General features: G+C 37.4%; 1 protein-coding gene across 1 annotated transcript in view; it reads right to left on the bottom strand.

The window, feature by feature from the left end:
* The window catches only part of DHX32 (DEAH-box helicase 32 (putative)), a 507,915-nt gene that overhangs the window by 478,507 nt on the left and 7,415 nt on the right, over positions 1-21,993 (bottom strand). The window contains exon 2 of the mRNA XM_044056183.1: positions 7,185-7,375. Coding sequence (XP_043912118.1) covers positions 7,185-7,375 — 191 coding nt within the window. The remainder of the gene's footprint in view (positions 1-7,184; positions 7,376-21,993) is intronic.

Here is a 21,993-nt window from a genome sequence, read left to right as displayed (position 1 = left end):
AGCAATGGAACAAAATGTATAACCCAATAATGACAAACTACCTACTTCAGAACATTTTAACTATATATATATATATATATATATATATATACACACACACACACACACACACACACACACACACACACACACACACACACACACACACACACACACACACACACACACACACACTATACATTACACTCTGCTTGATTACACAATGCATTGTGCTTGTTCACTGGAATGTATACATACACAGTTTTTTTCTATGTAATTAGTCTGAACTATTATGTTAGTGCTTACATTTCTATATTTTTGTTTGTGAAATGGTTTGTATTTCACCCAGGCTGAAACTGCTCAGTACTGATCAGTGTACTACCTTAGTAAACAAATAGCAAACAAATATAAATAAAGAAATTTCAATAAAGAACTACTGTCAGCACTTAAAAAATGTTGCTCCATAATTCTGTACTGTTCTATTCACTTACAACTTGTATTTTCTTGTATGAAACAAAGTTGTGGCTGAAAAAAGGCTATCGCAGTTCAATCTACTTAACTAATTCAACTCCAAAAATTAATATCTACAAAGACAATGTGACTTAAGCATTACCCATTTCTTACCAGTATTTGATTCTATAGTACTCCCTTGTGGCTTTCAAAGATCCTGCATTATTTCTTTCTGGTATTAGTCATTATATGTTACATTATACAAGTACTCTTTGGTTAAAATAAATCAATAAATAGGGAACAGCACAATTTACAACTTCAAAAAAGTAATCAGATTAGTAATACTTGCCACAAATAACTGTCCAGTCATTTTTTTATAAAGTGTGAACTGTAAGAGATAACCAAATTCACACCATTGGCTGAAACAAGTCTCACTTGCAGACCCACAAACAAACACCACCCATGGCCCATCAGATGATCGACTACAACAAGTTCACCCAAACCATGAGATGCACCCAAAATTGTACATAAAGATCTGGAGATTACTAAAAGACCAAATATTTGTAGCAAATGATTTCACATTATTGATATTCCTTAGTTACAAACCCATCTCCAATAGTAATATTATTTAATGACTATTTACAGAACCATACTATGCAATCTAGAAACAGAATGACTGGAAGTCAGTTTAAATAAGATTTAAAACAAAACTCTTTCAAAGCCTCCAATCTTACTATACTGTCTAGCTTCCAAAATGCCTTGACTGTTCATGCTACTCAAAGATTCCTCCTTTGCCAAACTATATTATGCCTGGTGAAGACAAGCATTAATTTTGTTAGCAAGGTGTGGAATCTTGGTATTATTCTTGACTCTAGTCTTACATTTTGGGCCCAGCTGTCTTCTGCAGTGAAGTCATTCTGTTCCATCTGAGAAACATTTTCAAGATTAAGCACCTCATACCTCATGCAGATCTCTCAACTGTTGCTTTCTCCTTGATCTCCTTCTCACAGGATTACTGCAATGCCCTTTATCTGGGACCAACTAATTGAACCTAACCACTTAAAAATGGTGCAGAACTTTGCCTAGAGGCTACTTACTTGTACACCACGTTATCAACATATTACACCTGTTCTGCACAGCATCCATTGGATTCCTATCTGCTACAGGATAATTTTAAAGATCCTTGTGTAAGCTTACTCTTCCATTCACAGCCTGGTTCACTGCTAACAGAAGAGCTCACTATGCTGTACTATTCTGTACAGATGCTGCGTTCAGCCTTTGTGGGGCTACTGCCATTTTTACAAGTCAAAACTGAAACATCAGGTCTTATTTTCTACTATTAAGCCCCTTACTTGTGGGGCTTGCTGCCGTTGTGACTTCGAGAATGCTCATTTGGGTGGTTTCCAACAAGCATTACAAACATAACTTTCTGAAATGGCTTTGATGGTGTGGGATGATGACATGTTGCCATTGCTTTAAAAATTTGTTACAGTGTTTTCTATAAAACACCTAAATAAACTTGAAATCTTAGTACCACATCAAAGATTATTTTTGCTCATTGCTGAATTAGTAGCACTACTGTAATCATCCAATTAACTCCAATGTTCCACAGCCACTAGTTGCTATTACTTTACATAATCTTATTTATGAAATAAAGACTTCATGTTTTAAGACACATTTTAAACATTACTTTTAAAAATATGGCTTGGTTTCTTAAGGGAAAGAAGGCAGTGAACAGAAAAAATGCTCAGGAAAGATTAGTGGTGCATAAATTCAAGCTGTTCCCTTTTCTAGACTGAAGAATTATTTGAAATAAATTATTTTGTATACCACAACTCAGATATTTGGTTTTAAAATCATCTAAAGTTGAATTACTGAACCAGTTAATATTTGGTGTGTCAACTCATTCAGAACAATTAGATCCAAAATTATTAAGTTCTGACATAATTCTGTCTGAAAAATATCAGTTTGAACAGTTGAGTAAATATATATTTTGGTAGTTGATGATACCACAAAATTAATTTAGCATAATTTCAGTTTTTAGCACAGCAAGCAACACAACAAAACAATGAGCATGTTTTCCAAGAGAGCTACAAACTACTCCCACATGTGGATGACCACCTCTATTGCTTTGCAAGTGTGTGTGAGTGAAATACCTATCAAAAGTTGGAAAGTATGCCAACCAACATGCAGTCAGCAGAGAGGATTAAGGCTATGAGGTGTTAAAGAGCTGCTACCTGTAGTCTAGTGTTTGATTTCCTCAATGTGAGCAGTAGCTAAATTCTCAGCACCTCCCTTGGGCTGCCTGCCTGCCCCATATAGCCCACAAAACACGGTGCAGTTTGACTAGCCCACAGCTTAATAAGTCACCCTTTCTGTTGTTTATATTACCTGCCAGGCCCTACAGAAAACCTTGGCAAAAGCATCTGCTTTAATCCCTACTGGTCCCATAGATTGACCCTGCAACAAACTCATTGTAACTCCTTTCAATAACACCAAAAGCCACTCTTACAGTTGCTTACTTTTCTCAAACCAAGAGGAGGGAAGGAGGGGAACAGAACCTTTCTAAATCAAATGTCCAAACATGTTGTGACGCACACACGCTCATGTTCCTCCTTACAACAGACTCTCGTACCGTGAAGTAAAGTTTTTTTTTAAAACTGTCCTGGCCAACCTGCAGCTGTAAGTGGGAGGGTGCTCACCCCCCCCCCCATGGTTCTGGCTTCCAGCTAACTTCAACAGGGCGCCAAGAAGAGTGCAAACTTTGTTAATTAAAATAAATACACACATAAATAAAAACTGTTGTCTGCATGTATGATTTGGCAAAATTTTATGCTGGATGCCCTTCCTGATGCAACCCTCCCTATTTATCTGGGCTTGGGACCGGCACAAAGAAATGCACTGGCTTAAAAAGGGTAATTGTGAGATGATGTTCAGGGAAGAGTTAAGACAGGCACTGGGTGGCACTGAAGAGTTACCGAATAGCTGGGTAACTACAGCAGAGCTAGTAAGAGAGATAGCTAGAAAGCTGCTTGGTGTGACATCTGAAAAGAGGAAGGAGGACGAGGAGACCTGGTAGTGGAATGAAGAAGTACAGGAGAGTATACAGAGAAAGAGGTTGGCGAAGAAGAAGTGGGATTGTAAGAGAGATGAAGAAAGTAGACAAGAGTATAAGGAGATGAGGTGCATGGCAAAGAGAGAGGTGGCGAAGGCTAAGGATAAGGCGTATGAAGAGTTGTATAAAAGGTTAGACACTAAGGAGGGAGAAAAGGACCTGTATCGACTGGCTAGACAGAGGGACCGAGCTAGTAAAGACGTGCAGCAGGTAATGGTGATAAAGGATAATGAGGGAAACGTACTCACAAGCGAGGAGAGTGTGTTGAGTAGATGGAAAGAGTACTTTGAGTGGCTGATGAAGGAAGAGAATGAGAGGGAGAGAAGGTTGGATGATGTAGGGATAGTGAATCAGGAAGTGCAGTGGATTAGCAAGGAGGAAGTAAGGATAGCTATGAAGAGGATGAAGAACGGAAAGGCTGTTGGTCCAGATGACATACCTGTGGAAGCATGGAGGTGTTTAGGTGAAGTGGCAGTGGAGTTTTTAACTAGATTGTTTAATGAAATCTTGGAAAGTGAGAGGATGCCTGAGGAATGGAGAAAAAGTGTTTTGGTACCAATTTTTAAGAATAAGGGTGATGTGCAGAGCTGTAGTAACTACAGAGGGATTAAATTGATCAGTCACAGCATGAAGTTATGAGAAAGAGTAGTGGAAGCTAAGTTAAGAAGGGATGTGATGATTAATGATCAGCAGTATGGTTTTATGCCAGGAAAGAGCACTACAGATGTGATGTTTGCTCTGAGAGTGTTGGTGGAGAAGTACAGAGAATATCAGAAGGAGTTGCATTGTGTCTTTGTGGATTTAGAGAAACATATGACAGGGTGCCTAGAGAGGAGTTGTGGTATTGTATGAGGAAGTCAGGAGTGTCAGCGAAGTATGTAAGAGTGGTACAGGATATGTACGAGGGTAGTGTGACAGCAATGAAGTCTGCGGTGGGACTGATGGATGCATTTAAGGTGGAGGTGGGATTACATCAAGGATCAGCTCTGAGCCCTTTCTTATTTGTAATGGTGATGGACAGGTTGACAGACGAGATCAGACAGGAGTCCCCGTGGACTATGATGTTTGCAGATGACATTGTGATCTGTAGTGAGAGTAGGGAACAGGTGGAGGAGACCCTGGAGAGGTGGAGATATGCTCTAGAGAGAAGAGGAGTGAAGGTCAGCAGGACTAAGACAAAATATATGTGTGTGAATGAGCGGGAGGATATAGGAATGGTGAGGATGCAGGGAGTAGAGGTGGCAAAGGTGGATGAGTTTAAATACTTGGGATCAACAGTTCAGAGTAATGGTGAGTGTGAAGGAGAGGTGAAGAGAGTAAAGGCAGGATGGAGGGGTGGAGAAGAGTGTCAGGAGTGATTTGTGACAGACGAGTACCAGTAAGAGTGAAAGGGAAGGTCTACAAGAGGGTAGTGAGACCAGCTATGTTATATGGGTTGGAGACAGTGGCATTGACAAAAAGGCAAGAGTCAGAGCTTGACGTGGCAGAGATGAAGATGTCAAGATTTGCACTGGGTGTGACGAGGATGGACAGGATTAGGAATAAGTATATTAGAGGGTCAGCCCAGGATGAAAGGTTTGGAGACAAAGCCAGAGAGGCAAGATTACGTTGGCTTGGACATGTGCTGAGGAGGGATGCAGAGTATACTGGGAAAAAGATGCTAAGGATGAAGCTGCCAGGTAACAGGAAAAGAGGAAGGCCTAAGATAAGGTTTATGGATATGGTGAGTGAGGACATGCAGGTGGTTGGTGTGACAGAGCAAGATGCAGAGGACAGGAAGAAATGGAAACAGTTGGCGACCCCTAACGGGAGCAGCTGAAAGAAGAAGAAGACACACATAAATAAAAACTGCTCCCTTTAAGAGGCTGGCCTTTATGGTGCCCTAGGCAGTCGCCTAGTTCGCCTATGCCTAAGGCCGGCCATGATCACATGTTCCAATTCACAGTGGGAGTCCTGGAACAGTTTTTATTTTTTCTATGGTTTATTCCTAATATCTATAAGGACAGTGATCTAGTTGTGCAGAGTCTTGAAATACATGATCTCATACCATCATAATTACTAACCTCTTCAATCTACTGTAATGGCAACCTAAGTTCAAGACCTGACCTTGCTAGAGCGGTGGCACAGTGTGGTAGTATAGTCCCTGCAAGGGAGCAACTGGACAGGTGAACTATGCTGCTCAGTTTGAAGCAGGCAATAGTTTTACTTTTTTAAGGACAGCATCCAGTGTTGAACGAGCAGCGAAAAATGTCCTGAATCATCCATCCTCCATTATTCATTTATCATTGTACATACTCATCCTTACAAGAACAGCTAATAGATGGAGGCCTTGAAACAAAAATCAACCAGTATCTGATTGGCCAGATAGGAAAACACTCACTGAGAAGACTCTGGCCATTTCCAAATTAAAAGAACATAAACTACCAAAGACATATCTCTTGTCAGCTGTAAGGTTTATTTGCCTTGTTTTTTTTTTTTTTGGGGGGGGGGGGTCTGCCTAGTGGTATATCATATTGAGTCCTGATGTATTCTGTTATCTTTGATTATTACTATCTCCCTTCCATTGTTGGAGGAGGGGCTGGTGAAACTGTGGAAGTGGATGAAACTGAGATTAAAGGTTGGATGCAGTTACCAGACAAGATGCTCTGTATTAACGTTAAAGCACAATTCAAGGAGGTTTAAAAACTATTAAGATTTTATTCTTTAAAAACTACATCATTATATATATCATAAATATTGCCATTGCCAGATATATGCGACTTAGTTGAGTAATATGGTTATAAAACTTCTTTTCTTATTTCAGTGTATGCTATTCTTTATTTAGGCAAAACAAATAAAACAAAACAAAATAAAATAAAAAACAGTTTTCAAAGATTCATAAGATTCATATGAAAAACTAGAAACATTTGATGTTTCACTGTACTATTCTCACCAACAAATGCAGATAAAAGATTAACTGAATAATGAGCCCTTTTCAAAGTGCTAGCAAACCTAATTCCATACATTTAGGTCTCTATAGCATCTGCTTTATAGAGCATCCTCTTCCTTCAATAGTGAAACAATCTCTGACAACTCATTGTAAACAGGCTGTAACTATGTGGTTCACTTTTAGGAATAGAGTTCATTTATCTTTGAACATTTAAGGCAAATACACATGTAGCATACAGTAGTGTACCTTAAAAAAAAAACAAGATTAATCTTTTCCCCCATCATATAAGAAAACAAAATTGTAACACTTGTAAATAACATTGTAAGACCTTAACTTCGAATTTCTTGGAATTCACTTTAGGTGCTAATACATGATTATTAATTGTTGCAGCTGGTGGGGGTAGCAGCTACAATTTTCATTTAGAAGTTATCAATGTATAAATTGCAGCAGACTTTATTTTCTGTTTATTACCCAGCAGCACAGGCTTGCTTTGACTTTTATACCTTGCTTTGTTTTATATATGAGAAGGATTTTTCTTTGTGTACCTCAGTGACTTGTACAGCAGTACTTTATTGTGTTTACGTTACAAAGCACAATGGCATATGGCTTCACTGACTCTGTAAGGGGGTCACAGCTGCTGCCCTGCCTATCTATTCATCATGGCTGACAGTTCCACTAGAACCACAGAGATAAGATGGAGTATATACAGACCGTAGTATAGTTTCACAAGTGCAGCAGTTTTCAAATGGAATGCTGTAGCCCACTTCATGCCCTATGTTGACATCCATCTCATCTGCCACACGGAGAGCAAGAGTCACTGCTGTTTGCTGGTGTACCTGTGTGCAGACAACACCTTGGTGGTACTCTGTTGACAGGCAATACTCTGCACACCACTGAGGAACCTGGGAAAAATAGTTATATGAAGAAAAGGTTAAAAGCAGCAAACTACATTTCAAGCAGAAATTATAATGTTTATTAAGAATTTGCACAATTTTCTTTGAAACAATTAATTCCTGCTTCGGCTCCAACTGTATTTTCTGCAGTACTGCTGAGTGGCATCAGCATTTATGCATATCTGTGAAATGACTGACACTTATTTCATGTCTCTCATTTGGATGGAGCTTTTTATGGTGCAGTCATTGTTTCAGTATACAGGATTATAGACAGTGTTGTATAAAACAGAATGATTTCCTTTGTCTTTTTTTCATATTTTCTTCAAAATCATTACCTTACACTTTACCCAAGCAGATCAGAAATGTCTTTCACTAACCTTTCTTAAGTTATTTTACCAGAGTTTCTAAATGTGCTACTTAATGCATTTCAGATATCAATTAAGAATTCTGCACTGATTCATAGAACAGGACAGAAAGGATACTATATTTCTGTATCCCTTGACATCCATATCAAATCTTAACTTTCTTTATAACCATATTTTATTTAGTCACATTATTAGAGCCTCTGAAAATGTCAAAATTGAAATCAATAGTGAAACAGCAAACATTGTTAATACTGATACACAAGCACATTCTGAACTACAAGGGTATATATAGAGAGGGAGAAATGGCAAGAAATTCAGAAAAGTCTGTTGTGATATTTAAATTTTTCTGTAGATGGGATTCATAAATGTACACTGTGAAGATTGGGTGAAGATAGATGAAGGCTGCCAGCCTAGCCAGATAGAATTTTGGAGATAATTGTCATCTGTAAATATTAATGTAAACCACAGGCCTGTCTTAAATGTTAAAATAGTGTTACATGTGGAATTGAAAAAAAATGTAACAACAGTGCACTCTACTGACCAAGTAAAGCATGTTGTGACCCTTTGATGTTAAAACACAGAGCCAGTACATCTAGAGTGAGGCATCCTGCTTATTGTTTTAAGGCCAGAGTTAATGGCCAGAATTTGCATGCATAAATGTCCTTTATTGCTCTGGTTTCTGCTCAGAGGTGAAGAATGTAAATGTAGTTTCTGTTAGACTGGGGACCCAGGGAAGTGTGAAGAATGATGTAATGTGAACCAGGAATGTGATTTTAAAAACAGAGAGAATCAGAGAGCATTAAGCATTTTTGTCTTGACCATCCAACTCACCAGCACTGTCTTGCTCTATATGTAAGTTTATCTTAGACTTGTGTTTTCTCTTAGAAATAGCTAGAAACTAGAACGATTAGACTAAGTGTTTTTCTGTGATGTCAGAACTGTACTACTGAATTATTTTAAGTATTTCTCTGTCATCTCTGAACTCTTGACTAGCTCTATGTAGTAAAAAGTATTGTCTTGTATTTTGACTATTTGTTAATAAATATTTTTAAACCCTTTCAACTGTGGCTGTTTTTATAGAGATAATTTAAGCTATTTAGAGTACGTGCATGCCTTTGGTAAAATTCTATAATGCCACTCCAATAGCATTAGCCCTGGGCTATACTACCAATTGGATAATAATATTGCACAGTAATAATTGGACACCCTTTTAAGGGCATTTGAGTAACTGATAAATATTAGTGGGTGGTGGCAGCTGGTACTACCGTATAGCCTGGGAAAAATGGGCACAGCTGGAGAACCTAGGCCAGCTTTCCCCAGGAGAGTCTGTGTGGTTGTATAAACTCTTCTCAAAGTGTGTGTGTGTGTGTGTGTGTGTGTGTGTGTGTGTGTGTGTGTGTGTGTGTGTGTGTGTGTATGTGTGTCAGCTACTTGGGCAGGGACATGAAGCACTGATTGGACAGAGAGGGTGCTGGAGGATTTAGCTTGCCCACTAGGCTGAGATCTGGACCCTATAGCTGTGTCAGTGGGGAGTCTTATTGGGGACCTGGAGAGCAAGGGAGCAACCAGCCCTGGACTGACTGCGATCTATGTGTGTTCTTAAGGGAAATTGCACTTTACTGTGTGTATTTGTTATCCTTTCCTCCTATATGAGACACCCCTCACCGGTGTTAGTGGTGATGATTGAGGCTCCTTGATTGCTGGGCCAGGGCACGGGCATCACATACTCCATGGGACAAGTGTGCACCAAAAGGTACCTGTCAGCATGATTTGCATATGGTAGTGGGCAGACACAGAAGGGATATGTTACAGGGAATTTATCAAGTAGATAGGTGCTGCTGATCATACCTCTTAATCTTTTAGAACAAAAAATCTGGACAGAGCCATTAATAATGGGGGACAAAGACCCAAAGATAGGGACACATTTTAAATATTGCTCTTACAAGCTTAGAAAGTTGATAGAATAACAGGTTTTGCATTAGCATGATTATTTTCTGAAGGGTATGACATCTGCAATGCAAATGTCTGTCATTATTTTTCTGACTTCAATTCTCAATGATTAGCCAATGATTTGCTGGAAAAACAAAATTTTATGAGGAGCAGACCAACAATATGAGGCAAAAACCTGGATATTCTGCAAAATCTGGACAGTTGAGAGGTATGCTGCTCATATTCAAATGACTCTGCCACCTTGAATATTTGTTTTAACATAATTTGCTGTCTGCCTGACACTGAACTACACTTTACAGCATGCTTCACATTGCAGTGTGGTTACAAGGCTGGGCTAAGAGCAGCACGGTCCTGAAGTTGACAGAGGTACAGAAACATCAACCCAAGTTTTGCCTTTTAGAAGCACATGGACATGTACACAATCACAGATTTCCAGCAATGAACACGATCCTAACAGTGCAGTGCCAGTGAGATGGATCTGCAGCAACACCAGGCAGGCATGGGTCAAACCAAAGACACTACATAGCAGTCTAGTAGTATAACATATGATAACAGTGATGTCATTCAGTGCAGATCACGACCTAATGAGATGCTAATGGTGTTTGCTATGCAGCAATGGTTAAAGAAGCCAATGCACTGACCTAACTTGATGAGTATACCTAAGGAGGCATTCCATCCCCACTGTACACAGTCTTGCACCTGCTACACAGAAAACTGACACTGATACATACTTTTACAGTATGTTAAGCAACTGTTTGTCTATGTCACTTCCTTCATACCATCTGGTGAATCATATATGGTTCATTGCTGGTTCTTTGTGCCTTGTTGGTAGAAGTTCATGCCAATGAAATGTCACAGTGTCACAAAATTTGCTACTTTTCCTCTTTAAGAAGCACAGTGTCACCATCTACTGCCCCACACAAGTTCCCTTGCCACCCTTCTGCTCTTTGTATACCTTTGTAAGGTCCAGGACACTGGACATTTACTGTGCATTATATTTGCCTTAAGTGTGCAGTATATGAGTTGCGAATGGTGCACAATTCTGTCTATAATCACACATTCCTGTTTAATGACTGGATGAGATTACCACTGCACTGCTTCTGTCATGTAATATGAGGGCTGTATATGAATTAATTTGGACATATCCCTTTCCCAACAAAGGGGCAGATATCAACAGCTGACAATCTATCTTGCTCCTTTCCTTGGTGGCCAAGATGATTGAGAACTGTTTGATTTCTTTGACTGCTATCTGACTGTTATCATGGCTTTATATTGTTTTCAATGTTGACATAACAGAGGTGAAATTTGTGGATTAAATTCCAAAAATGATGAATGACAAACAGGCTACAGGGGTGCTTTTTGCAGCCATTTCCAAAAAAACCCAGAAAGCTTCTTAACACGTTATTAGACTAGAGCTGTGTACAACAGAGTTCCCTATCAGAATATCAACATATCACAATGTTGACTTGCAATACAGCAAGACTGGAACATCACCCGATGACTTGATAGGGCATGGATTACATCAAATGGCATAATACATGTGACAGCAAGCTACACAGTAATGCTGCAATAGAAAAAGATAAACACACTCCTGCATATGACACTGACAATTCCCAGAGTATGGGAATATGCCCTTTCCTAGGGATCATGAGGTCTCAGAATTAGTATATATTATAAGCCGGTGATATAGGGTGTGAAGAGGGGCTTGCCCTCTAGTGAAAATTATGTTTTTTGGGATGGGTGTCTATTTACTTGTGTTGGGCAGAAATACTGTGTTGACTGCGAGTAGATGTTGTTGATATTGTGTTGGTCATTTTATGAGTGGTAGGGTTTCTTGTCTTGCTCTTTTGCAAGTTGACATTTTGCTGAGTCAACTTTCTAATATAGACCTGTACAACAGACATGTGCTGGGCTCAGCAAGTACTTCCCAGTCAGAAATCAAAGGATGAGATGCTATGGCCACAGTCCTATCTCACTTCAATTACAAAAAGAGTTCCCATTTTGATCACTGCCTGAGCCTTTATACTATACAAGCTGAGTAAATGACCTTTGAAACAAAACTGACAAAATGACATCCTCCAGAAGGCAGATGATCTTCTATTGTTCTATACTTTCTGATCCTTAATACCTCAATAATTGAGATTATGCTGCAGTAGTGTGGCTATATTCAAGGAAATGTCTACTTGAATCCTTCCAATAAAGGTCATTCACACTTGAGCCACACTTCTCCAGGCCAGCTCCTCAGATACATACGTCTCAACCTCTTAGCATGAGAAATCTGGACAAAGCCTAAAATAGTGGTGGGACAAAGGCCCAAAAATAGGGACATAGTTTAAATATTACTGTTATAAACTTAGAAAGTTGCTAGAATAACAAGTTTTGTGTCAGCATAATTTTTGATGGATACAAAGTCTGAAATCAAATGTATGTCATTATTTTAGTGACTTCAATCCTCAGTGGTTTGCCTGAAAACCACAAATGTTATGAGAAATGAACCAAAAAAAAAATAAGGCAAAAAAGCTGGACATTCTGCAAAAATCTGGACAGTTGAGAGATATGCTCAGACAACATCTCAGCAGTGAGACAATTTAGACTATGGAATTCTTATGTCTCCTGCTGGATCAGTGCTCAGTACTTCAAGTTCATAAATATGTAGCTATGATACAGAGAAAAGTAAGATGAAGAGTGGCTGTCCTTACAGAGGCAAGTATTGTCTTTATTTTGTAAGGCAAAGGCTAGCCAGCATTTATTTTTCTCATTTTTTTATCCTCAGTGGAAGCACAATTTTGACATCACTTCATTAACAAGACTTAAATAAACTTGAACTGGTATGCATTACTGCAGCAAGGCTTGCCAGTACCTCAAGAGCTAGACAGAACCATTGTGAATGTCCTGTCCTTTCAAACAGTCTCTGTAGATCTGCATCCAAATATGGACTACTTTACATCCATGCAGCTATCTGAGTAGAGTCCATTCCTGGAATGATTCCTCACAGCCACCTAGGTCTGCAGATGGGCGCAAACATGGCACTTGCTTAAATCATGCAAATGCTTTGATAATAATGCTTTCAGAATTGTTAATGTTCTAAGTTGTGGAACCTTTATTTAGATGTGAGCCCTGTAGTAATAATAAGTTCTGAACCTTCAAATTCCAAATCTGTAATCCTCCCCCAACCATCTCCTTAAGCAGCTACTTTAGTGTCACCTGACCCTTGCTAATATAGGAAGCATATAAACATTGGACTAGCAGTATTGGGTCACCCTGTCCTGAATTGCCTTGAGGAAAAATTCAGAATATTATTACAGTGTAATATACTACAGTCTAAGACATGCTTTCTGAATATTCTTCTTTGGGATCTATGTGTAATTCTACTTAGACATGTCTATTAGCTTGACTCTTAATTCTTTGAGTAAGGAATTTTGCAGAATCCAAACTTCTTCCTCACTTCAGCATACTTAGCATACAGCTTTTTTTGACTGCATTTGACTGATAGATACCTTAAGTACTAATTTAATTATCTAAAACTCACAGTACCTACTACAGTATCCTTATTGCATAACTCTATCATCATGTAATCCATGATTCTTATAAAAGCCAGCCTTTGGTGTTCATAATACTGATAAATCATTCTGACACCCAAAGCAACTTCCACATATGCCACCAAATGTTTTTAAATAAGTAATGTGCTATGATATACCACACAGTTACTGCAAACCAGTAAGAAAACTTACTTTGTTTCTGTGACATTTTCATTCAAAATTGCCTTTAATGTACTTTTCTAAAACTCTGTTTATTTATTTATTTATTTTTATTTGATTTATTTATCCTTTGTTGAGTGGAGTAGTCCTACTAGGGTAGTGGCCTCTTTTCATGGGGAGACCTGAGGTGGTATTAATACTTTCATCTCCTCTATTGGAGACTTTATCAAGATAGAACATGCCCTTTTAAAACCAGTTTAAATAAGACATCACATGAAAAGTGAACCAATCAAATCACAAACTCATGAATTATTCATTAAAATAAAATGAAGTAAAATAAAATAACTATTACATGAACAATTTCCTTATACATGAACAAATAAGCGAAACTTTTCTTCTCAGGTTTTGCAATAAATAACAATAAATAACAACTATACCCTAAATGAACTCTAAACAGTAACCAATTAATGTATTTATATATAAATGTAATTATAATTATGAATATATAAATATATAAAATTATATGATTATATTTTTTTTAATTTTTAAGATTATCTAAAATTATCTCTCCAAAGCCTTAAGTCTCAAAAAACAAGTAATGGAAACAGATTCATTTAACCCTGGCCATTGGGTTGCATTTGTTTTTAGCTGCCGTAAAGCTTCCTTTCTTTCTAAGAATAATGTCCAAGGGCCACCTCTTGGGTCAAATTCAATGGGATCAATGACAGTGAATTTGAAATTATGACCTGGCCATTCCATACAGTGTTTAGCCAACACATTGGTTTCTTTCTGTAAGCGAATGTCCCTCAAATGCTCGTAAATATGGTTCTTCAATTTTCTTTCCATTTTACCTATGTAAAAACAGGGACATTCACAACAGAAAGCACAATAAAATACCTTTTCTGTATAACAACTGCATTTTTTTCTTAAAAATACTCTTGTACCATTGATATAAAACTTCGATCCTTCCCTTATATACTGACAATAATTACATGCCCCACATTTTTTCATAGAACCACTACCAAAATTTTGACTATTAGTTTCAAAAATGTTCTTTAAAGAATGTCCTTTTCTATAAACTATAATGGGTTTCTCATTAACACATTGTCTAATCTCATTACATGAAACCAGAATTGCCCAATTTTTATTCAAAATCTTAAAAATGTAATTACTTTCTAAATTGTAGGTCGTAATGAAAGCTGAACGAAAATTTGTTCTTACAGTCATTGTTCCAGATAGTGACTTAACATCCAAACTGTTACTGCAATACATATCTAGTGACGTATCTTGTACTTCAGTATGAAAATTTGTATTATATTGGGCAGTTTCAGTATCTAAGATAGCTTTGTATATAATTATTGTCATTATATAAGGGAAGGATCGAAGTTTTATATCAATGGTACAAGAGTATTTTAAAAAAAATGCAGTTGTTATACAGAAAAGGTAGTTTATTGTGCTTTCTGTTGCAAATGTCCCTGTTTTTACATAGGTAAAACGGAAAGAAAATTGAAGAACCGTATTTACGAGCATTTGTGGGACATTCGCTTACAGAAAGAAACCAATGCATTGGCTAAACACTGTATGGAATGGCCAGGTCATAATTTCAAATTCACTGTCATTGATCCCATTGAATTCGACTCAAGAGGTGGACCTTGGACATTATTCTTGGAAAGAAAAGAAGCTTTATGGCAGCTAAAAACAAATGCAACCCAATGGCCAGGGTTAAATGAATCTGTTTCCATTACTTGTTTTTTGAGACTTAAGGCTTTGGAGAGATAATTTTAGATAATTTTAAAAATGTTTAAAATTTATAATCGTATCATTTTATATATTTATATATTTATATTCATAGTTATAATTACATTTATATATAAATACATCAATTGGTTACTGTTTAGAGTTCTTTTAGGATATGGTTGTTATTTATTGTTATTTATTGCAAAACCTGAGAAGAAAATTTTCTCTTATTTATTCATGTGTAAGGAAATTGTTCTTGTAATAGTTATTTTATTTTATTTCATTTTATTTTAATGAATAATTCATGAGTTTGTAATTTGATTGGTTCACTTTTCATGTGATGTCTTATTTAACCTGGTTTTAAAAGGGCATTTTCTATCTTGATAAAGTCTCCAATAGAGGAGACGAAAGCGCTTGATTTTATGTCATTTAATAAAGTTCTCCTTATGAAGTACTTTATATTTTATTTCATTTTTATTTTTGCAATTTGGTATAAGGTTTCTTTATAAGCATTCCGTTCTACTCCTCCGAGGCTTTGTGGTATTTACAGTTTGTTTTTTTCGGATTTTGTGGTATTAATACTGCTAAGGGAGATTTGCCAGGGCATCAGGGGAGCTTCCTGTACACTTTGGAGCTGCTAGATGGTGCTGGAGAGCTCCTACAGTGGCAAGGAAGAGGCCTAAGGGAAACAGCAGCATGGAGGAGAGAAAAGCTATGGAGAGCATAGCTGTCAACCTCTTAGAGCAAGAAACCTGGACAAAGTCATGAATAATGGAGTGACAAAGGATCAGAAATAGGGACAATTTTTAAATATTACTCTTACAAACTTAGAAAGTTGGTAGAATAATAGGTTTTGCATTAGCATGAATTTTCTGAAGGGTATGAAGTCTAAATATCAAATGTCTGTCATTATTTTCTTTCTTCAGTCCTCAAAGATTTGGCAAAGATTTGCCAGAAAACCACAATTTTCTGAATAACAGGCCAAAAATATGAGGCAAAAAATCTGGACATTCTGCAAAAATCTGTATAGTTGAGAGGTATGAACTGGAGAGCCTGGAGGTGAAAAATGATAATCTGGAGAAAAATGTATTCACTAGAGAGCTTCTTCATGTAAATAAAAATTCCTCCATGGTGGAAGTTACAAATGAGTAGCATTTAGCTGTCTACATGCAGAAGGAAGTAAGTGAGTCTGTTGAAGTGGTACAGATAATATAACTGGCATCTGGAAGGCTTACAGATGATGTTCTGTAAAAAATAATGGAGCAGGATGATCCAGGGGACAGTTGTGCTGTTTCATGGAGTGAGATGGCAAATAACATTTTTGGAAGTGCTGAGGATGGTAATGTGGAAAAGGAATCAGATGCTGTGGCAGCAGAGAATGCAGCAGTTAAAAATTATGCAGCAGTGACAGAAAGTTAAAAGAGGAAAACAGCAACAAGCTGAGAAGGCATCTGGTTTTGTGGTGGCAGATAATGCAGTAACTAAAACTTACGCAACAGTGACAGCAGGAAAAAAAGGAGAGCAGCAACAAACGTAAGTAAAACTGTTTTACAAAGAAGAGAAGACCAGCTGTGAGAATAAGAACAAAAAATGACTCTGTAATAGACAGATATTATGTATGGGTCAATGTGTTAAATGTTCTGAGTTTTAAAGCTCAAGACATTTGGTCTTTTATACATACTGGGGCAGAGACTTTGTGACTTAACATTTGAAACTGATGATGAAATTTCAGGAACTATGTAACCGAAAGGACATTTATCTGTGGAACAGTATTTATTTTCTAGTGAGTTAAATGTTAAAAAAATACTTTGCAGTTTAAAACTGATGACTTGGAAGAAGACAATGTTAAAAAAATGCATGCAGGGTCTGTGTGAAACTGCTGATAATATTTTGAAAGTTAGAGATGAGAGAAGCTTATGGAATGGAAGGTGGATGTTGGAAGCTGTTTTGAAATGTGAAAACAAAAAAAAAAAAACATGGTGAAACACTTGCCAATAAAGCTGGATCCAACACTAGGCAACCTAAGCAGCTGGCTAAGGCCTGTGTTATCTGGGGAGCCCAACTTGGCTTGGGGATTGATAAAAAATAAAAACTATGTCCATAAATAAAATAAGTTTGAAGACATCTGCAAACACAACAGGGCATTAGGACCCCATGGAGACTTTCTGCAAAAACCCAGGAGGGCTTTAGGATGTCACTGGAGACTTTCTGCAAAAACAACATATCCCAGAAACATCTACATTAGGACGTTTTCCTAATATAAACCACTGGAGATTTGAACAAATGGCAGGCCAGACAGGAATTGTCTGTGATGGAACAAAGCAGCATGGAATTGAAATGGTGGAGCAGCCAGGGATTGTCTGTGGGACTGAAGCTGAAACAATGAGTGCAGATTTAAACAAATGAGTTATCGGTGTGTGTGTGTGTGTGTGTGTGTGTGTGTGTGTGTGTGTGTGTGTGTGTCTGTGTGTGTGTGTGTGTGTGTGTGTGTGTGTGTGTGTGTGTGTGTGTGCACGTAATGCCCTAGTTAGGGATGGCAAGCTGGTTAATTAACTTGCTCAAACCCTGTGCCTTAGTTATATTACACGAGTCTGAATCCTGTACACCAACTACAAGGTTACTTAAGGACTTGTGAGTTTCAGTCCATTTTCATGGGAAGATAAGTTTACTGTTGCTCATATTAATTCTGCTTTCAATGTGCAACTGTTTTATTGCCATCAGTGTTTGTGTTTAGAATTTGAAAACAGTGTTAGTATCACAACAGGTAGCATACTTGCCTTTGGTGCAGAAGGCTGTGGATTCTACTCACACACCATGTAGATGGATTATTGATACTGTGGTGCACTTTACGGTTGATGGGAGTAATGTACTCCTGAGTCTGACCTCCTTTGGATGAGATGCCTTGTAACTTTGAACCTGTTGCCGATTTGCCAGCCATGCCATGTTGTAGTATTACCAGCTTACCATTTTTTTTAATGTAACATAGGCAATGTATTATTCAAGGGCAGCAGGCACTAAAGTTGTAGATGAAACACTGAAATGTAAAGTTGTTTGCCAGCAACAACCTCTTCATTTGTTACAGATCTCTTTAATATGGAATTATTCAAATGAGTTGTACTTCTGAAGAAATTGTGCATATTGACTCATATTGGTGGATTGTAATGACAGAAGCTTGGGTGAACTTTTTATGGTTGAAATGTTCTGAAATGGTTAGTTTTGTCATTATTGTTTCATAAGTTTTGTTTTACTCTTTACTGGGAAATGTTCAAAAATACAAATGTAAAGCACACTCTAACAAGCTGTGCTGTATCAAATAAGGAATATAATGTAATACATTCAGGAAGATGACTCAAAGAACACATGCATTTATGCATGATCCTAAAAATATGTGCAAGGGGCCTATGGTTTGACAACTGCCCAAAGGTAAAGTTAATCTGCCACTGGCCAGATGCATTTTCTTTGAATGTGGATTTCTATGCTGTTTCAATGAATGAGAGTTTCAAGGGCAGAGAAGTTTACTGTTCATGCTAGGTCTGTTTTTATTATGAGACTGTATTGTTTTGTTCAGCAATTAGCTATTAGTGTTTGTGCTATAAAATTTGAAATAAAAATGTTAAATTGAATCCAAATATTTGCAATCACTGTAGAAGTAAAGAAAATAGTGTGTACACTGACAGGTTAAAGCAGTGCTTATGATGGCTGCGGAGAAATAGCCACGTAATGGGACATTGGAATGGCTGCATGGGGTGGGGGGTCTGTGGGGCTGCTGAAGGGAGGAGGTTGTTGGGGGATGCTGCCGGAGGAGACTGCTTTCAGGCGGGCCCTGATCCATTACCCTGCTTAGGGTCCATTTGTATTGCAATAACTTTTGCCTCTGTGGCATGGGACATAACTGAAAATGGTCCATAAGGACCAGTGATTTATTTAAAAAAAATAGATTTTTACTTTGTGCTGCTTAAATTGTATAATTGAGGTTCTGTGATCTCATCAGTTTGTGCAGGTGTACCAGAATGAAGTATAATACGTGCTTATATCCAGAACAAATGCTTCTTGCTGTTTACTAAAACACTTGGCAGTCCATAATCATAGTATTAAACAAGAATATGGTTACACAGTGAACAATGCATGCACTCTGCTGCTAGTCCCTGTGATGCAGTAATATTAGGTGGTAACCAGGGATAATGTGGAGTGCTCTCAAGAAGAATTCCCTCTTCCCAAAAGTTTCTCTCATGCTGCTAAACTTGGAGATATGAGAGCACTAAACTAAGTGCTAGGTTAGGTTGTTGTGTCTTTACAGACAACAGTCTAACATTAGCTTATTTCATCTACATTTTCTGTTTTCATAATTCATCTCACTGCTGTGGACCTTTATCATTCCCTGCTTAGATAGACTTCTTTTTTTTATTTTGTTTTTGACTCTTCACAAACAGCTCCCCCTGTTTCTATACTATGCTGGCAGTGCCTGCTGTCATCTACTGATTAAAAGAACAGCTTCCAAGGACTGCCTAGTAACAAGGTACACCTTCAGGAATAGTAGGCTTCACAGAAAAGATCAGATCTGCCCCTAGTATTACTTTGAGGACTTCTGAATTTTGCATTTTGATGTAGTCTAGCATTGTCCAGAGAACTTCCGAATCTTTAATTTTTTTGTTCAAATCTTAAGGTGTGGGCAGCACAACCAGAGTTTGATATCACACATTAACCACTGTTTCAAGTAACAAACTTTGTGGCTGGATTGATTTATTCTGTTTTTTATCCAGAGAATATAGGCACTAGTAATTCTTGTACCGTGCCAGTAAGTCTGGCTGCACCCTTATTGTGCCCGCCCTCTCTGCCTCATATGCTCCCATCCATAAGTTTGCATTACCTCTATTGAAAGCCCTACTAACTTCATTTATTCTACTTACCACAACTCTAATATATACACCAAGTGTTCCTTGACTAAAACTATGGTGTAACCAAAATATACCTTCAGTTTTCCAGTTGTGTAACGTTTTACATTTTTGTGCAACAAGATAGGCAATTTAAGTAATCTGTTCAGCAAACTGTTTCATACACATAGGACTTCATTATTATACAGTATAAAAAGCCATGAATACAGTAACTACCATACCACAGTAGTAGAAAATATATTGTTTCTCTTCCACACAAAAGACCTTAATTCTTCATATTATACACATTACTCAAAAATAAGATCAACAAATCCATTCATATTTTCTACTACAGAAATGTATTATAATATTTTCTGGCAACATCCATGCCAAATCAGGACTAAATGTGGACAGTGTAGCATAAAAAAAACTAATTTGACTGAAGCTAGGACCAGTCAATATAACTTTGATATCAAAATGATTTCAGAAACAGAACTGAAACTAAACATTAACTTCTCCAGCTATTTCAAGAATATGTTTCAGTAAGGACAGACCAGGAACCAGATTTACTGGAGGCTTACCACTAGTAACCAAACTAAATTTCTCTGTCACACTTACAGACCATCACCCACACTGGCTTCTAGAAGAAGTGAATCTGGGTAGCTATATGTAGTTAAATATCAAAGATGTATACAGCTGGTGCCATCTTCAGCAATTTTTGTAGGGAACCTTATACAGAAAATTAGGTCATCACAACAAAAAAGGTCATTCTCTTCCAAAATATCAACTTTGCATGGCATGGATGAAATTACTTGACCTGATTATCAACTCTCACAAAATATAGGTATTATCAATTCATTCTGAGTCCACTAAGTATAGTAATAATTCAGGCACAACTACAACTTTAGACTGGTTGCTTAGTAATGGACCAGAAAAATGTGGTAAAAACTCCATTCTTGTTACCTTCATAGTGACTACAACCAATTTGCTATCATATTATCATGTAACTCTCACTTCATGCCACACACACTTCTTCTTTCGGCTTTTCCCAGTTAGGGGTCGCCAATGCCACACACACACTAAAGACCATCAAATATTTTAACTATCAGGAAGAACTAGAATGTCTCAATGCTTTATCCTCAGTAAACTGGGACCCTAACCACGATGATGATGATGATGATAATAATAATAATAATAATAATTAATAACAATAATAGCAGCCCAAGAGTTACCCAATCCACTACTGTCCTGTAACTTGCCTCAAGATACAGTCTTCTTAATTACAACTAACAGATAAAAATATTCTGAGAAAAATGGCTGTTACATTTTTCTTTCTTTCTTTCTTTCTTTCTTTCTTTCTTTCTTTCTTTCTTTCTTTCTTTCTTTCTTTTTATTTATATGTATTCTCCAGTTGAGCTATTATAGCCCATTTTCAGTAGATGCCTGGGAAGAAAAATTCTAATTACGATTTGGTAATTACAAAACTCTATAATTAAATGATGGTGTAAATGTCCTATTCTCCAGCAGATTGGGAATAAAAAATTTATACTGGGCCTGACACCCATGTCCCTTATGGACAGAGGTAGCTAATAAATGCCTGGCCTGCAATGTCCTGTTTGGATACAGGAAATCATTATTCTTTTGGGAAGACTTGGCTAGGTTTAGAAAGGCCTCCCTGGGTTGTTAGCATAGTAACAATCTATGAATCTATTCAGTATTATATTTGCACCATGCAACTCTATATATTAAAGACAGAAATGACTAGTATACATTACTTTGAGAGCTGAATTAGCAATATACTTTATGGCACTGGAGTATAACAGAAAGAGTTTATGTGATGGTGAGGAACTCTGGTACATATGAAGAGCTGGAAATAGCAAGTGTATAGCGAGGAGTGTGTTGTATGTAAAGTAAAACAGGAAGACGTAAGCAGTGATGTTGATGAATAAGTGCTGTAATTATATGGTACTTTAGTTAATTAAGTGCTTGCATAGTGAGATAAGAAA

Source organism: Protopterus annectens, chromosome 14.part0, assembly GCF_019279795.1.
Source record: "Protopterus annectens isolate FY-2018-M chromosome 14.part0, PAN1.0, whole genome shotgun sequence".
NCBI lineage: Eukaryota > Metazoa > Chordata > Ceratodontiformes > Protopteridae > Protopterus > Protopterus annectens.
Note: the sequence above shows the minus strand (reverse complement) of the source record. Positions and strands in the feature narration are given on the sequence as shown.